Raw genomic sequence first — 19710 nt, 5'->3', positions numbered from 1 at the left:
AGAGATCAACTTTGCCCATATGCAGATTAAAAAACACTGAAAAAGATGTACTGGCCTGTTCTCGTCACCATGGTGACGGGCTGTGTAACTTCTCCGTTGGTCTGGGCAGGGGCTCCATCTGACATGGAGGCCTATGAACAGAAGAACATTTTATTGAGTTTTTTTTTTATTATTATTTAAAGGGGAACTCCAACATTTTGGGAAATTAGCTTATTTAACATCTTCCCTTGAGTTAGACAAGAAGATACATACCTTTTTTGTCTCTGTGCGTGCATTTTAGCTTTGGGAATAGACGCTCCGTTAGCATAGCTTAGCTTCATCACTGGAAGTGAGGCAGGACAGTAGCCTTACAGTGCCTTACAGTGTATTGCAAGGTCTGACATTGACCAAACTTGATATGCATGACCTTGGTGGGCTCTAGGTCAACTCCTGAAAGGGGGTCAATGTCAGACTTTGCAATCAAAAGTTAGGGGGCTAATAACCCTTGCCATAATTTCAGTGCGCCCCCTAACTTTTGATTGCAAGGTCTGATATTGACCCCCTTTTCAGGAGTTGACCTAGAGCCCACCAAGGTCATGCATATCAGATTTGGTCAATGTCAGACCTTGCAATACACTGTAAGGCACTGTAAGGCTACTGTCCTGCCTCACTTCCAGTGATGAAGCTAAGCTATGCTAACGGAGCGTCTATTCCCAAAGCTAAAATGCACGCACAGAGACAAAAAAGGTATGTATCTTCTTGTCTAACTCCAGGGAAGATGTTAAATAAGCTAATTTCCCAAAATGTTAGAGTTCCCCTTTAAGATTACAATTTTGTATTATTCTATCAAATCTTTAATTAAGAATTCTTTTTTGGTCTCCAGTGTCACCTTAACATTTGATGTACATAAATTCCTCTAAATGATTTGCCCTAGAAACCTCTAACCTTTTTATCTCTAATAACAACCAATACAGATGTGCTAAGATTTTAAGTTAAATCTTTCTTGATATAACCGCTGGCTTTGTGGATTAAAACCATTCCTGTTCTCTTTTATAACATACTCAGTATTACAGGCCTACATTCCACACACCTTGCGTCAGTACAGATTTGACTGAAGTGAACAGAACAAAGTAAAGATGAGATTGAAAGAAATTAATTATAACTGATGAAGAGGAAATGCTGAACCCAAATTTGTAATATAATTTTCATTATTTACAAAGTAATTAGTCAGGTTACAGAGGGCCCTGAACATAGATACACATGTTCACAGTATTATTTTAAGAGGAGCAAGGACATAGGACTACAGGTAATTTAAATAGTCGAAAGATCCTGGTCTAAGCAGTAAGGTAGCTGCGTTTTACCTGTGGGGGAGTTGGTGTAGAGGTGGACCTTCCACCAGACATTATCTCCTCTGTGATATCGCGCCCACCCTGGTTAGGATCTCTTATTCTGATCTGCTGGGAGGAAGGAGTAGTATCAAGTTCCAACTTAGCACCAATATCCAATACTAGCATGTAACCATCCTCTCACCACTCATCTAAAGCTGCCACCGATCATAATGAATGCCATTGTCATTTTGAGGCTAAAGGGAAAGTTCCACATTGACTGGACAATAAAGGGTCTCTCTATTCTATTCTTTTGACCTCAGTGAAGAGGTGACATCCGTTGCCCTTTGTTGTAACACACTACCGTTTTGCGCTCCCTCTTAGGCGGGCCTTGTGGCTGGGCCGGTGGTTGCTGGGGAGGCGGGGCTTGCTGCTGTTGCTGGGCGGGGCTGATCATGACGGGCGCAGGCTGGACAGATGGGGAGTACTGGGGCTGGGCTGGATAGTAGGCTCCGGCTGTGAGAGGAGAAATGCAAAAGAGAGGGAAGAACTTTATTTAAAAAATGTTTTATTAAAATAAAAACATTCGGAAAGACAGTTTCACACTAAAATGACAGTCCTTCCAGGACTAAAAAGGATTAAAGAGTTTCTTTTGTTCTTTCTGAAAGATCGACCTCTCAAACCCTGATTCCCATTCAAAATGCTGTAAAAGTGTGAGCATCGTCAAAAAAGACAAAGCTGCAATAGCTGAATGCCTTGAATAAATGGTAAAAGAGCCATCTGTGAAAACGGTGGTCCTTGCCCTTTTTCACTGGATTTTCTTCACAGGTTTTATGCAATATAATTAGTGATTCCTTTCAATATTTAAAAACCACAAAGTAGAAGATTCCTGGAAGGACTTAATGGGCCAAAGAACACAAATCCACAAAACAAGAGGTCACACTGATAACAGATTTAAGGCAGCAGTATGCTGAAAATTAAAGCGAACTTGCCCTTAATAGAACCACAGTTGAATATGTTGCTGCTCGTATAATTGTAGAAGATCACTTATTGGGAGCAGCAGATTGGGAGAATCCGACTAGCACAAGCCGGTGCACACTGTGCTGGCCGAAGCAAATGGTGCTTCTTTTTCTCTGCAAATGTGTCATTTTGTTTTTACAGACCTGCTAAAGTTCGTTTTCGCAGTCACTATACTGTCGCCGTTTCCCTAAAAGGTCTATGGAGCAAACTTAAATAAAAGAAAAAAGAAATATATGTAATATATATAAGGATGGGTACCGAATTCGGTATTTTTAAAAAAGGTACCTACCGAAACACGTCGGTACTACAGAGTATCGATTCACGTGAGATCCGCTGGTGCCAACTTTCGGTACAATGTGCAAAAAAAAAAAAAAGTCCGATGACGTCACGTTTTGTTGACCGCAAAAACGAAACCGCACATTAAGGCACAATACATGTTTTCAAACTCTCTTTGGGCGTTTGCAATTCATGGGGACTGGGGAGTATATGTCTCTGATATCTATCTTGGTAGTGGGCAGGTTGTTAGAAAGTGTAGCTCAGTTTCCACATCTGCTCTGTCTGACATGGCTGTTAGCCTAGCCACGGAGCGTCTTTAGAGGAGAGGAGATTAAATCCGGGACACAATGGGACACTGGCTCTGTTCATGGTCACAAATGGATTCCAGCTTCATTTATTTACTACAGATGACAAATGTGTTGTTTCCGTTTTTCTTTTTTACATACTTGCGCCACATGGAACAACTGATCACTACAGCCCAGCATCATATTACTGTAGCCAGTCGCTTGAAACACCACTATCTCCAAACGTTCTCCAAACACGCTGCCACGTGGGTTTTATTTTTAGCGGTCAGCTTACTCCTTCCATAGTTTCACATATTTGTAACCCATTTGACGTTCTTAAGCTGACGTTAGCTAAGCTAACCGTCGGACATAAGGTTAGCTCCTAGGGCTACAGTGCAAGCCGGCACAACTCGGGACAGAAGAGTAGAGGATGTGACGTCGGTAAACAAGCCACACAGCGCAGAGCGGGTCTACTCTTCTCCAAAGCGGGGGTGGAGCAAAAAGAACTGCTAGAATACTCAATCAGCAGCAGAGTAGTTCATTGCTGCTAGATTGTTTGTTTGTTTAATCAGTTGTAAAATACTTTACATCAGTAAGATGTAAATAATAATAAAGTAATAATACGTTATTTATTTATTGAATATTAAGTTTGGATTTTTATTTTTTTTTTACAACTGGGGTAGGTAGATACAATTTTTAGAGACTAAAGTACAGAAAAAAGGTACTTCACAGGTACCAGTACAAATGTGAAGGTACCCATCCCTATATATATATATATATATATATATATATATATATATATATATATATAAACACGCATACATGCAAATATATGTTTGAAAATGCAAAACTTCTACAGGCAAACAAACGGCATCATTAATACGGTGAGGTGACATACAGACTGTTGCCATGCTGACCAACACACAAGCAAACACTACTCACCGGGGTAGCGCTGGGAGGCGAGAGGAGCGCCGTGGAGAGAGAGACGGCCATTCTCTCGCCCGCCCCCTCTCCCCCCACCACCCCGCCTCTCCCTCGCAGCAAGAGAGGGTTCTGAACCAACGCCGCAAAGGAGAGGAGGGGAGCGAGGGACGGGAGAGGGTTGAGAGAGGAGGGAGGGAGGGCAGGAAGAGACAGGTGCAGAGTGAGTAAATAAGAGGAACCAGAGGAAGCAGAGGGTGTTAAGGCTGTTGTCAGCTTGAGACTGCAGATAGAAAGAACACGGACTGAGAAGCAGAACGAAACCGGGCCTCCATACATTTGACTGCTCACCACTAGAGTAGGGTTCTGCCGCAGAGGACTGTACAGGACACACAACAGCCTGCCAGGCAAAACAACCACACACATGGCCAGGGGGGCCTGCGGACGCTCCACTCAAGCAGAGCATCAAATGGATGAGGACCAAATCTAGATATGGTTTCATCTCAAATTGAAAGTTTGGGCCAGTGATGGGTGTGAAAGTTGACCCATTTGTTGGGGGGGGGGGGGGGGGGATCATCGTCCGTGGTTATGGTTGTGCTTGGCAGGTGTGGGCCTACGGGGAAGCCACCTACCATAGGCAGGGTATTCAGCAGGACTGGTGCTAGGGTAGAAACCTGCCGTGGCGGTGGTCACAGGATACTGCTGGGTGGGTGCCATGTATGGAGCCCGATACTGCAGGACGAGAAGAAAAAAGTTATATATTAGAGAAGATGTTCCCAAATGGTTCCCAGGTCAAAGTCTCCCGAATCACCATTAGAAGTTATAGAAAGTATTCTAGTACAGAATTGCATGACTGTATATTGTAGGTGGGGAGAGATTCTAATAAATGCTGGGGCACGGGCTAGGATCACTTCAAGAATCCATGGACTGGGGATGTGCAGTGATAGTTTGCAAAACTCAAAACTGCACTCCATTCCACCCCTCTAATACGGTCATCAAATTCGCAAACAACACTACAATCTCATCTCAGGAGGTACAACGGCTGACGGTATGGTGTGTGGACAATAACATAACGCATCAAAAACCAAAGAAATCCATCAACAATTTGGGAGACTACTGTGTGGAAAGGGTCCCGACATTAAAGTTCCTGGTAATCCACATCTCGGAGGAGCTCTCCTGGTCCACCGATCGCACGGCAACTGTGAAGAAGGCACAGCCGCGTCTACACTTCCTGAGGCTACTCAGGAAGAACAACTTGGAACAAAAGCTGCTGGTGGACTTCTACCGCATTGAAAGCATTCTGGCGTATGCCATCAGTGTGGTACGCCAGGTGCTCAGCCGCAGACAGGAGCTCTCCAGGTCATTGGGCCTCATTCACGAAGCAAACAGATTTCCTCTTATTTTGTTCTTAACTAGTAGGGGTGGAACCAGGGTTAGAAAAAAAAATTCCAGGGCTTTTTTTGCCCCCCTTAATTGATTTTCAGGGGCTTTTTTTGTATTTCGGGGGCACAGAATTTTTATGATGAAAATTAACAAAGATTATAAAACATTCTTGACACTTTTTTTCTTTTCGTCCCTATGTTTGATAACGTAATGTTAATGTCTCCATATATAGGGCTGTATGCTAACCTTTTCCCCAAGGAGCACTCCTAAATAATTTTTTTATAAATAAAATCTAAATAGAAATTTAGGAGTACACAAATAAATTTAGGAGCACAGTGAACATTTTTCAAGTAACAGTTTATTAACTCTTTCAGTGCCACTCACGAGATTTCTCGTGTTTTTTTATAGGTGGTTGCTAGCCACTCACGAGATTTCTCTGATTTTTTTTTATTTTTGCGATCTGAAAAATTATTGCATCACCCGAGCCTACCCGAGTATAGCCGAGGGGCGCCGACGATCACTGTGGAAAAAAGCACCCCCTGTCGTCTCCCAGATGACATAAGTGATTTTGGAATGGACTCAATGAAAATGAATGGGGAAAAAAATCCGGTACTCCACATTTTCCAGTTCACTGATCCAGCCGGGGTTACTAGAGTTCATTCTGGAGCCTCAGATCCCCGCGGATCATGGAGTTCTACTGTATCGCGTTGGATCCATACACGTATCGATTTTTTCGAATGGTGATCAGGAATTGGAATATACCAGTTGGATACCATCTGATGTCAGGTAGGACTCTATGTTATCAGTGGTAGGATAATCAGAGTAAGTTTGATGAAGTTATAAGCTGTTTTGTGAAATGTCTTCTTTCGGTTTCACTGTAAAAGTCCGAGAGGAAATCAACGAGGCGATTATCAGTGCGCGGCCGTAATGTGCGTGCGTGCACGTATAATATTGATCATCTAGCGTTTATTTGAAAACGATTCATAAAAAGGCCGACGAATATCAACGTTGTGGAATATTCCACTAAAAGACGATTTTCATAGAATGCTCCAGAATGAGCTGTTTTTTATATCAAAACGGGGGCTTTTCTAACTGCTCTGAAACGGCAACGACACGATAAAAAAACAATCTGTCTTCACAGCACTGACTGGAAAATAGTCTTTGATAATGCGATGGGCAGATTAGACACATAGCCATAATTTAAAACATAGATTAGGCGATATTAACGTTAACATTGGCGCCGATGGTGGCATTCAAGCGGTAAAACGGAAAACCAGGCGTGGCGCTGAAAGTGTTAACAAACTATTTATTACATGCATATTATACTGTGTGTGTGCATACTAAGGGATAAACATCTGTGCAAATAGCACATACCACCAAAATCACAAATTGGCCCATGCCTACTAGACGCAAAGGATATCGGTTGTCAAGCTGCTGTTGTAGTGTTGTCACGATACCAACATTTTGACTTTGATACAGATAGGAAAGGCAATGGAATATATTATTAGATGACAGAACATGGAAAATTCTTTATACTAGGCTTGGGCGGTATTACGGTATACCAGGGTATTTCGAGATCCCGCCGGTATGATTCTCAATACCGTGACGTCACAGACTGCTATTACACTGACACTGAGTTGATTGATTGTAGTGCCCTGCACAGCACGCGCCAGCAGAGGGTTACGTGGATATCGTTCTGGGACTGGGAGCTAACGTTATAGTAGTACCTGGATGGTGCGGGGTAACTGGCTACCGTTCTGGGACTGGGAGCTAACGTTATAGTAGTACCTGGATGATGCAGGGTAACTGGCTACCGTCCCGGGAGCTCACGTTGATACCTGGATGGTGCTAACTAACTAGCTACCGTCCCGGGAGCTCACGTTGATACCTGGATGGTGCTAACTAACTAGCTACCGTCCCGGGAGCTCACGTTGATACCTGGATGGTGCTAACTGACTAGCTACCGTCCCGGGAGCTCACGTTGATACCTGGATGGTGCTAACTAACTAGCTACCATCCCGGGAGCTCACGTTGATACCTACTAACTGGCTACCGTTCTGTGATTTGTTTACTTCGAGGTTGAAGAAAGTGCACTTTTAGGTTGAAAGAACGGCCCTAATCTCAACGTGTTTCAATACAAGCATTATGTATGGTGATAACGAGTATATGTTAGCTCCGCCCCCCGCCCGCTGATGAAAATGAAAGTCATACCGTCATATACCGTATACCGGGGTATTATGTCAGCAAGGTATGACTGTATGAAAAAAATTATACCGCCCAAGCCTACTTTATACAATTATTTAATTCATTATAATTGAAACGCTATTGAATAATAGTTACCCGTTCCACCCCACGGGGTCGGTACCGACCCCAAAAATGACATCTGGTCATAAATCAATATTTTTCAGAGTTACATTTAAGTTGCGATTTTTTTAATCAAACGTTTTCAAGTATTAACATCACTAACATGTCACAAAAGCATGTAGAATGTATATTATCATCAATACGTTAGTTTAGCAATAGGTTAAAAGTGCCATTAGATAGTTAAGTTTTCGATTTTCTGAAGTCTATTGCAAGACGGAAACGGAAATGGACATTTTGAACCATGGGAATTGTAGTCTTTTTGCAGCCATTTTGTAGAGGGGGGTACATTGCTGTCGACCAGCGTTGGAATTTTTCCGAACTACACTTCCTGTCAGATACTGTGGGGTTTCAAAGTTCAGCGTTCTGAATGAATCATATCAATAACTGTTATGATTCGCGATAATAAGCCACAAAAGGTAACGTTTGACAAATATTGAAACGCAGTTAGTTTCTCCTCCCTATTGTTAGCATGTAGGAACAATTAGATCTGAAATTAGTTTCAAAACGGTTTCACTGTGGGGAAAATGTAAAAGTACAGTAGATTTCATTATCTGTTCTTATGCATGCCTGGTGATACTAAATCCAAATTGAACTCGGGCATTTGAAAGATAATATATGTATATATATATAAATGTGCAAATTGGCTATAATAAGTAGGGATGCACGATATTGATTTTTTGACACCGATACCGATAACTTTATGCTCCTCAGGCCGATAACCGATATCCGATATTTATTGTATTATAATCTTTTTTCTTAATGTATATATTTTTTTTTTTATCAAATTTCTTTTTTTTAAACATGAAACAAAACATATCACAATACAATAATACATAAAAAGACTTCCCAGGACAATAACTTAACACCAACTTAAATGTGACCTAACCAGACAACAGAAACAAAAGCCAAGACAACAGTATTGACTGATAAAGTGACCATATTTATTTTTCCAAATGAAAATTCACAATCCGTCAACAACTTATAATACATCCAACCTAAGACGCTCAAAGCTTTTTGTTCTTCTTTTTTCAAAGCGGAGCCTTGAAAAAAAGGCTTTGAGTGGACACATCACCACCACAACAAGTCACTTGCAACAAGCTAGAAGCTAGAAGCTAGAAGCTGCTGTGAATCCAAAGCCAGCTATTGACGAGTCGTTTGCTAAATTAAAGAAGTTTGACAGAAATGACCCAAGGGCTCAAGCCGCTAGCTTTTAAGCAGTCCTTGGTGGTGCAAATTAACCTGGCTACTATGGAGCAATAAGTGACTGCGTTCAACCGAGGGTTGCATCACAGCCATGGAAGGGGCTAGCTTTGCTTAGCTCGTCGCGTCGTCGTAGGCTTCTAAGTTAACACAATAACACACCATCGTAGCGGTGGTGATGCCGCAGGTGACCCGTCAGGCTGGATGTATTACAAGTTGTTGCCCTTTTCCCTCCTTGTGGAACTTCTCCATTGCATTTATTACAAATAGCAAGCGATCTTTTTCCTCTGAAATTCCGAGTACCGACGCGGCCATCTTTGTTTTTAACGTCCGCGCTGATTCAGAAACTTACGTGCCTACGTCACAGCCAAGAAAGGGAGCGCTCGATTTGTGTAAAACGCCCTGTTCTTAAACCACACGCTGTCAGTCGTACCACAGTACTGGCAAAACGGGATGAGCCTACAGTCAAAACAAACGCACTTCATTCCAATTCACCCACACAGCATTTTCTTTTACCAAAAAATATATTATATTATTGGAGCTATTAATAACGTTATCGGGTTTATCGGGATGACGTCATAATTGCTGATATCGGCCCGATAATTATCGTGCATCCCTAATAATAAGGTAATGTATAAGCATCATATTCTATATTCTATTATAATATTTCAAATTGCATTGGTCCGGATGGGAGAATTAAGTACCGTATCTACAGAACCTTCGGTTTAATCATCTTCCCTTTATTAATTTCCTTAAATCTTTTGTACACATGATCTCAAGAAGGTACTGAATGAGCTCAGTGGCAGTTTCTTATGTCTGGTAATTTTTAACATGGTGTTATTCACCGTCAAAGATGCAAAGAAAAATCATAATTAATATTCTCCTTTGTTTCATCACAATTTAAGTAAGCCTAGTAATAGACAATATTTCTGACACTGGGAATACATTCACTGAGGTCCATAGATGTCCCTAGATACCAAGAACATGCAAATGGACCTTGTAGAAGTGGAGCAATCTTCCATTTACTTAGGTATGTATTTTAGGCGGATTTTTTGAAAATAGGGCTCCGGGCTTAACTAGATCAGTGCCGGCCATTTAAAGGAGAACTATTTTACTATTTCTTTCACTATTTGGGCACTTTTACACAATTCCTGTGAGTTTATGGAACACCTCTGTAATTATATATTTTTTTTAATTCATTGTTTTGTATTTCTAATCAAGTACTCAAAAACAGCATTTTTCTACCTCAAGATCTCGAGCCGTTTTGAGCCTGGCCACCTAAACCACTGCGCCGCGGCGCCGGCGCCTGAACATTAACATGCAGCGGTGTCTTTCTGATATCACAAATCATCACATTTTCAGATGACTCAGTTCAGTGAGGGTGAATATTGTGAGAGATTGAAACCCCTGTTGAGTGCTAGCATCCACTTCAATGATAGCATAACGCATAATCTATGTTTTAGATTATGGCTATGTGTCTAATCTGCCCGTCGCTTATCAATGACTTGTTTGCAGTCAACATAGTATAAACGGATTTATTTTATTTAAAAGAAAAATTAATAATCGGTTCATATCCTTTTTATAGCATTTCGAAAAGCTATCGTTCTCTCGAAAACTTCAGGAAAATAGAAAGATTCCCCCATAAACTGCATTTATTGGAATATTCTCGAATACACTAGACACGTTGTCATTTGTCGGCCTATTTATGAATCGTTTTCAAATAAACGCTAGATTATCGATAGTATATGTGTACTTATGCACGCTATAGAAGCGGGCTGAAAAATCTATTCTCTCATTTCCTCAACATCACACACACATGCTGATATCTCAGTGAATACAGCTCTGATTATCCTAAAACTGGTAACAGACTCCTTACCTTAGATCAGATGTTCTCCAAAAAGATTATTCCAATTCCTGATCGCCATTCCAAATATCGATCGCGTTTATTGATTGATTATTGGCTGCTGTAAATATATATTCCACGCTGCTTTCCAACTCACGATCACTTCCCTCATCAGACGGCTTGCCAGCATAATGGAGCCAGTAGGCTCCCCCCACAGGGATCCAGCAGTATAATCGAATGGCCTGCAGTTACACAGGGATAGACGATAGGGGGCGGTATTTTCCCATCTGAACTCCTAGAGGGTCTGCTGTACCAACGGGAGACTCGGTTGATGAAATATGAATTCAGATCGCTATAAAAAAAACGACAATTCACGTCGTCGGCACTCAACGGGGAGCATGATAAGACGACAATACACGTCGTCGGCACTCAAAGTGTTAAGAGGTTAAAAACCCAGAATTGATTGTGTGCGTTCTGCTTCTGAAATGGATTATAGCTGTTAGAACAGTAAGATCATCCATTCAACAGGAAGCGGTTTGCGACTGATCTCATTCAAATGTATTGTTATTATACAGCACAAGTACAATAATAAATGCTCCAGAAATAAATATGCATGGATAAAGGCTTACGTCAAGCAGCCCCAGCGAGCGAGCGCACACACAAAAACACACTAGAGCTGTCCCCAAAGCCTGTTTTTGGGATTCGGCCTTCGCCAGGGTTTTTTGAACGGACGTTCGAACCATCGTTTTTAATCATGCAAAAAAACTGCTCCTAAATAATTATTCTGGTTCAGTAGTATCGAGTCTTGACTTTAGTCACATAGCGCACATTTACGCATATAACGTAGCGCATATGCACATATTGCTGCGGTTATTAAGAGTAGTAGTACCTACTTACTGGTCACGGGAGGCTTCAATAATGTTTGGATGATAATCCATTTTGTGAATCCATTTGTTGAAACAACATCTTTGTTGGCCGACAGCTCCTGCTATCTTAACGTTAGCCAGCTAAACGTGCATTGCTTAACCCTTTCTCTGCCACGCTTATATCCATCCTTATACCGTCCTCTGCCAGCTCTATTTGTCTATGGAGATGTTCCCCTTCTTTGCAGGGCTATAACTTTTTAAATTGTATTGCTAAATTGACATTACTATGGCCCATTCAACATCAAGTATCTATCGTTTAGGATGTAGCAACGTTCTACTTTTTCATTCACACATTCATACTAAAATATGGTCTAAAGTATAAATGTTTTATTGTTTTCTGCAGCATTCCATAGAACGTGAGTTATAGCCACAAATACATATATTAGATCATCAAATGTAGTTCGATACCGATTGACCTCAGACAGGGGAGGAAATTAGGCCACTTTACTCGCCAATTGCGAGTATTTTTTACGTTTGGCGAGTAATTCATGAAGAGCACTCGCCAGTCTGGCGAGTACTAGTAATTACAAAACAAAACAAAAAAATCATTCTGCAATCTGCTGATTCGCTCACTGACACAAACCGAACTCTGACTCCCCCCTTGATTCCTCCCATTTGCGCCACATAATAATCAGACCATAACCAATGAACATCATCGTTGTACAGATGCGCTCTAAGCTCCTCCAATGAACACTCGTTTTCTAGAAGATGCCGCCCATCTAGGGGAAGTGGACAGACCACTGACTGCGCGCAGACCTACAAACTCCTGCCACCGGCAGCCGGCTTGACAACGTAGACAAACTTACAAAAACACATGAGTGGATGAAAACAATTGCATGTAGAGTCGTCGCTTTCGGATATCGGTGCGGTCTGACATGGGGGCGAACAACAGCACGCGACGCGTCTCCTTCGAGTCGGATGAGAATGACAAGTCAACAACATTAGCCGGCTAGCTACCTAGCATGTAACAAGCTACCATAACGCGCATTCAACATAGTGGACTATACTGAGCGGCTTTGCTTAAATGCAGCCGAGTGACATTTTATTATTACCGGGTTTCCCAGCATATCACCACTCGCCCATATGCCCTTCACAACGGTGATGTTGTCATATTTGGCATTCAGAATACACCCGCTGAACCCCTAGCGTTGTCGATTCGGTTCCAATGTATTGTCATCTTACAGCACAAGTACAGTACAACCAGAATACATTTGGCATACAACCAGAGTGCAAATGTAACAAGTCAAGTTCAAGTTGTTTTATTTAGCTATTACATTACAGTGAAATGCTTGGTTCTTTCACTGCCCAACCCAGTATTGATTGATTGATTGAAAACTTTATTAACAGATTGCAGAATGGGTACAATACAGTACAGCTCAATACACACAATTGTTAAGGGGATGCAGACCAGAGAAGGACTTTAGTCTTGTTTACATCAGGGTCCCCCATTTCAGTCCTGTTTGCTTAATGCCTTGTCCACTTCCTCCACACTCCAATATGTTATGATGAATTGAAAATGGGGGACCCTGATGTAAACAAGACGAAAGTCTTTCTCTGGTCTGCATCCCCTTAACAATTGTATGTATTGAACTGTACTGTACCCATTCTGCAATCTGTTAATAAACTTTTCAATCAATCAATCCCTTCAACCCTGCTCCTGTCAAACCTGCTCTTTCCATTCCCTCCATCATGTCCCCCCTTTCTGATGAATATTTCCTGCACTTAAGAGTCAGACACACATTCCTAGTAGTTGAGCTGTGATGAATGAAAACTTTATTTAACAGATTGCAGAATGGGTACAGTACAGTACGGCTCAATACATGCAATTGTTAAGGGGATGCAGACCAGAGAAAGACTTTCGTCTTGTTTACATCAGGGTCCCCCATTTTCAATTCATTTTCAATTCATCATTCAGTATAACCTAGACCAGCCCAACCCAGTCCAGAATAGTTCCCTCTTTCATGTTAATATGTGATTTAATGATGTAATATTTTGAAGAGTAGAGACAGTGTGATTAATTTACTATGATTGAAAATCAATTTAGACGAAGACGTACAAAGAAGTAATTATCACAATTAGCGATTTTTTTTGTCTGGTAAAAAATCTATTTGGCTGGTAAAAAAAATCAGATACCCGCCAGTTGGCTGGTAAGCCAAAAAGTTAGTTTCCTCCCCTGACCTCAGATAAAAAATGTCAATTGTACAAGGCCCTACACGTCATGCCTCATCATCTGCTGGTGACCGGAGGGGGGGGGGGGGGGGGGGTTATAAGTCCGTGGCCGACGTTAAATCATTTATTTAGTATGGGTGATATGTTGATCGGAGCAGTGTGTATGTTTAATAATAATCAAACACGCTGAAACTCACCGCAGCTTCCTCGTAGCGTTGGGTGATCAGCGTGGAGCAGAAAGATCGCTATTATGGGATGTTGTTATATGCGATCCATTTCCAGGTTGTGTAATACTATATACGTCCAAATCATGTTGTTTATCGAGTTATTGGCAACGGATCGCTATCCAGTGTATCAAGCCGGACGAAATATGGGTGAGCACCACTTCCGGCGCGTCACTTCCGGTTTTTGGCGATTCGCTGATCGGCCACCAGATGGCGGTCTTGAACCGTTGGAGAGTTGAGAGGAGATCAACAGCAAGTCTCAAGTCTCCGTGGGTGAAATATGATTGCCATGACAGATTTGATCTGAAATATTGATCTCAAAGTAGTGTTGTCACGATACTGGAATTTCGACTTCGATACCTTGAAAAGTATCGATACTTCGATACCATTTCGATACCAAAAAAATAAAAATAATAATAATATATATATATATATATATATATATATATATATATATATATATTTTTTTTTTATACAAATTTAGCTTTTGTTGCTGGTTGATTCTCCTCAGCTTCTCTCTGGTACTATAAGAGAAGATAAATATAACACTTTTAAAACCCTTTGTTTATCTTTAGATCACACATTTAAAAATAACTGTTCATCTCACTTCAATAATTTTTATTGCAGATGCAGAACATGGTATTTTCTCAAGCAGACAGATGTAAACACTATAATCTACGTTACATTTTCAACAAGATTGCTGCTATTTAAACACTTCATGGAAACGGGGTAACGTTAACCTTATGTCGACTGTAGTATTGTATGACCTCGACATAACGTTTAAACGTTAACGTTACTCCGTTTCCATGCAGTAATTATAAAAGTGGCCAGCTAAGCTAAGCTAACGGAGCTAACGTTAGCTGATAGCTCAGCTGTAACGTTACTAACAACGAATCAGCTGTTGATATTATGCGCCATCAGTAGACAACGTATCATGTATTAAACTAGAGTTAATGGTTTAATGCTTCAGTCACAGTGACGTTGAAAGAGCAGCTGTCACGAACCTCTTTCATTTCTTTATGGAGATCCGCGTTGGCACTGCTCTGTAACACCGCTTGCAAATAGCATTGGGGCATCTTTAGCTTGTCCTTCGTTGTTTACTTCAAACCCGAAGTACCTCCAAACAGCACTTCTGCCGTTTTCTTTATCCACAAGCACAAGTTGCGGAGGCTCTGCATTTGCCATCTTCAGCTAAAATGTTTGTTTACAAACTGAAGACGGCTCTGTGAGGGGGAGGGCTGGAGGAGGCGGAGGGGCAAGCGTGCTCTGAACAGCGTGTCAACAACTTGCGGTAGAACACTCGCCAGCTGGTACCGATACTGCAGAAAGTATCGGTATTTCGGGAAATTAGTATCGAAACCATTTTAAATATTCAGTATCGATATGTATCGATACTTCGATATTTTTGACAACACTGTCTCAAAGACGCTGTGAGACGTCATTGGCAGATTAAGCATGGCGAGCAATGACGTCTAAAGTCGTCCTTGGCGATTAAAGGGTTAATTAACATGCATAACATACCTGTGTAATGTTAAGTAACTTGTGTTCCACTGGGAAAGCATCACTGCATACACTTGGCTTAGCCCAAATGTCAATTTCTTAAACGTTGCATTATGAAATAAGACTGGTGAGTGTGAGTCACTCAACTGTCTTTTTTGCATGATTGATTCATTTCCTGATAATGTATGACGGTGACCCCTCTTCATGACCTCATCCCGACTAGACTGTGTTGTTGTGTCTGTGTTCTCGCGTGACTTTCAAATGATTTTAAACACAACATAGTACTGTGATATTCTGATCGATCACATTCTGATATATATTTTAGTGTAAAATAAATAAAATGTAAAACGAAAATGACAAAATAAATAAAAAAGCGGAGGCTCGAACCCATTAATTAAGATTTGAATGCCAACGTAACGAACAAAGGTCCAAATGTTCAGGCTCAGCCCTAAAACATTGACACACACTGTATACGTGCTAAATGAATTGTTCCAGCAAAGTAGGCTTCCATTATTCTAATGACTTGTTTTATTGGGTATCATAGTAGTAAGTCCTACTGTAGAACATGACATATTAGCATGACATCTCATTAGAGATGTCCGATATTATCGGCCTACCGATATTATCAGCCGATATTGGCATTAAAATGTAATATCGGAAATTATCTGTATCGGTTTAAAATTGGTATATACATTTTATTTATTTACTTTATTTACCCAGGCAAGCAAGTAAGAACAAATTCTTATTTTATTTATTGTCAAAAGTATGCATAATGTGTTAATTCCACGACAAGAGATATGTATTGTTAATTACCTGAAATTATTCAGTTTTTTATCTAGGGATGCCCCGATCACATTTTTTGCCACCGATACCGATCACCGATCGTCTATGAGGCATATAGGCCGATACAGATACTTTTTGGTTTTATAAAAAATTTAAAAAATTATATATACCGGTACTTTTAAAAAAAAATTATACTTGTAGTTGTATTATCTGCGAGACATCACCACCATGCAACAAGTCAAAATGCTCGCTTTTGGTCAAATCACATTCAGCCCTCAAGTGTCCCCAGAGCGAGTGTCAGAGCGATAGTTCAACAGGGTCTGAAACGTATAAGATATGAAGCATGATTGGCTAGCCAATGTTCAGCTGCAAAAACGAATAATGTCAATTATGTTATAAGACATTGATACCAGGAGCTATCTGTAGCTACTGCTAGCCGGCTAGATGACGTTAGACAATGAATCATGTATTAAAATAAAGTGAACTATTTAGTTTACTGGATCATTTCGTTGTGATCTAACAGTGATCTAACGTGAGCTACCGTTAGCTACCTATGCTAACGGAGGTCTCATGCTGGCGCATCCCTATCATTCTTAAACTGAAATGCGCATTTGTTGATATCAGGAGCTATCGGTAGCTAGCCAGTTAGACAACGCCTCATGTATTAAACTAAAGTGAATAGTTGACTGTGTAGTTTTGTTTAAACGGTAACGTTAGCTTAGCTCACCGCCTACCTCCGGTCAATGGTCTCTAACTACACCCTCAAGACTCCTACGCTCTGCATCTTCTGGCCGCCAAAGACCTACTCCTATCCAAGCTCCGGGAGGGTCATCAAAGAGAAGCCGCCTATTTCTCAGTCCTTGCCCCACAATGGTGGAATGAACTACCCACCCCAGTTAGGACAGCCGAATCCCGTCCAATCTTTCGCCGTCGACTAAAGACGCACTTCTTCAACCATTATCTGAAATAATAATAAAAAATGTAATTAAATTAAAATAAAAAACTAACCCTAACTAACCTTACTGTCATGCACTTGTCCTAATAAACTAACCTACACTGTAACACGCAACACTTTGATGAACATTGTTACTCAGCTGATAAGAGTTGTACCCTTCCTGATGACTTGTCGTACAGAACTTGTAAGTCGCTTTGGATAAAAGCGTCAGCTAAATGACTAAATGTAAATGTAGTTAGCCAACGCTACCCAGCACTTGCGAAAACGAATGCCAAACTGTCACGTTGATATCAGGAGCTATCAGTAGCTAGATGACATTAGACAACGCCTCATGTATTAAACAAAAGTGAATAGATGACTGGGCCATTTTGTTTAATCCTTGTTATGTTGAAAGAGGAGCTCTGCTGTGCTCATGCTCTCGACTCTTGCCGAAGGGTTTGTTGACAACATGACACGGGTCTGGGAGGGGGAGGAGGGGCAAGACGTGCAGCAGCAGTGTGGCTGTGAGAGAAGAGCGAGTGAGAACTCCGCTGAGAATTGGATCATGTTTTCCGTGTCATCGATCGGTTTTCACGATCGGCGAAAATAAAGCATTATCGGAATTCACCGATCTCATATTTATACTGAATATCGGCCGATACCGATCGCTGGCCGATCGATCGGGGGCATCCCTATTTTTATCGGTTGATATCGGTATCGGAAATTAAGACAATATCGGTATATCGGTAAAAAAGCCAATATCGAACATCCCTACATCTCATGTATTAATGCCAATACTGAACGACTGCGCAATTGGCTCTTGACAAGTGTGAACTATGGATTAGTCGGTCGCAGTCAACGTTGGACCCTTTAGCTCAACTGGTTAGTGCGGCTGCCTGTGGATTCTATGGTCACAGGTTGAAAGCTCTCGGTTACACCATTCTTTAAAAAATAATTATTATCATTCATTTATGCATTTATTTATTTCTGGAGCATTTATCTATCCACTCTGGTTGGATGGTGTATTGTACTTGTGCTGTATAATGACAATACATTTTAATCTAATCTCATTTTGAGATCAGGCATAAAAGAAAATATTGTTTGTTTCCTGTTGGTCGTCAGTTAAGGCCATGGGTAGGTGGTAGGGAATTTATTTTATTTTCACGGCGACTATGATAGGGGATTTCTTTATTTAATAAAATTTTTCACAACATGGATGCATGTACTCTGCCAGCATGTTTAACACTTTGAGTGCCAGCGACGAGATGTCGTTAGTTCATGCCGACCGTTGAGTGCCAGCGACGATAAATATCGTCTTGTCGTTTTTTTTTATTAGCGATTTGAATTCATATTTCATCAATCTAGTCAAACGTTAGTGCTGGGGGGGGGGAATCCAGCCTCCTCGTTTTACTTCTCGGACAAGCCACCCGAGGGGATCCAAGTCATTGCCGAGCCGCAAAACAGCGTGGAATACATATTTCCAGTACCCAGCGCTGGATCAATAAACGCGATCGATATTTGGAATGGCGATCAGGAATTGGTATAATCTTTTTGGAGAACATCTGATCTGAGGTAAGGAATCTATTTTACCAGTCTTAGGATAATCAGAACTTTTTTCACAGAGATATCAGCATGTGCCATATGTGTGTGCGTGTGTGCGATCAGGAAATAAGATTAGATTTTTCAGCCCGCTTATATAGCGTGCATAAGTACACATATACGATCGATAATCTAGCGTTTATTTGAAAACGATTTATAAATAGGCCGAAAAATGACAACGTTTTTTGTGTATTCCAGAATATTCCAGTAAAGGGCGTTTATCACAAAAACTTTATATTTTCTTGAAACTTAAGAAAACGAGGGTTTTTCAAAATGGTATAAAACGGAAATGAACCGATTAAAAAACAATCCGTTTCAACAATGTTGACTGCAAATAAGTCATTGATAAGCGACGGCCAGATTAGACACATAGCCATAATGTAAGACATAGTTTATGCGTTCACAAATATGAGCGCGCTATCATTGAAGTGGGTGGTGGCATTCAACGGGGGTAAGGCGCACCGCATGGCTGGTAATCAAAGTGTTAATATCCATAATACTAAAGGTTTGACTAAGATTTTTATGAAACTTTATTAAAAAAAATAAAAATAAAATCTTTTTTTATTAATATGAGAGCGCTATCATTGAAGTGGGTGGTCGCATTCAACGGGGGTAAGGCGCACCGAATGGCTGGTAATCAAAGTGTTAATATCCATAATACATTTGACTATGATTTTTATGAAACTATTAACATTTTTTTTTTAAATCATAAAATAAATTGGGTCGCACCTAAATCGGTAGGGTCGTCGGCAACCGGAAACAAACAATTTTTTCTTTTAGGCCCCAGTCGCAAATCGCTTCCTGTTGAATGGATCAGCAAGGTGCAGGTGCCATGCCGAACCTCTGCTGTTTTGCACACCGCCCTCACCGTTTTGCACGCGCCTCATAAGGAGCTGGCGGGGCGTGTCTGTATGCAAATGTTGAATGGGAACGAGCATTTCAGTTCAACACAGGTTAGACTTTAGTTTCATTTTCGTTTG

The 19710-nt window shown here is 41.0% G+C and overlaps 1 protein-coding gene across 1 annotated transcript in view; it reads right to left on the bottom strand.

The window, feature by feature from the left end:
• The window catches only part of eif4g1a (eukaryotic translation initiation factor 4 gamma, 1a), a 159709-nt gene that overhangs the window by 92960 nt on the left and 47039 nt on the right, over positions 1–19710 (bottom strand). The window contains exons 5-8 of the mRNA XM_084327679.1: positions 4438–4537; positions 1669–1820; positions 1341–1436; positions 56–131 (exon numbers count right to left, since the gene is read on the bottom strand). Of these exons, the coding sequence (XP_084183805.1) occupies positions 56–131; positions 1341–1436; positions 1669–1820; positions 4438–4537 (424 nt within the window). The remainder of the gene's footprint in view (positions 1–55; positions 132–1340; positions 1437–1668; positions 1821–4437; positions 4538–19710) is intronic.

This window comes from Notolepis coatsorum (assembly GCF_963971535.1).
Source record: "Notolepis coatsorum genome assembly, chromosome: 13".
NCBI lineage: Eukaryota > Metazoa > Chordata > Actinopteri > Aulopiformes > Paralepididae > Notolepis > Notolepis coatsorum.
Note: the sequence above shows the minus strand (reverse complement) of the source record. Positions and strands in the feature narration are given on the sequence as shown.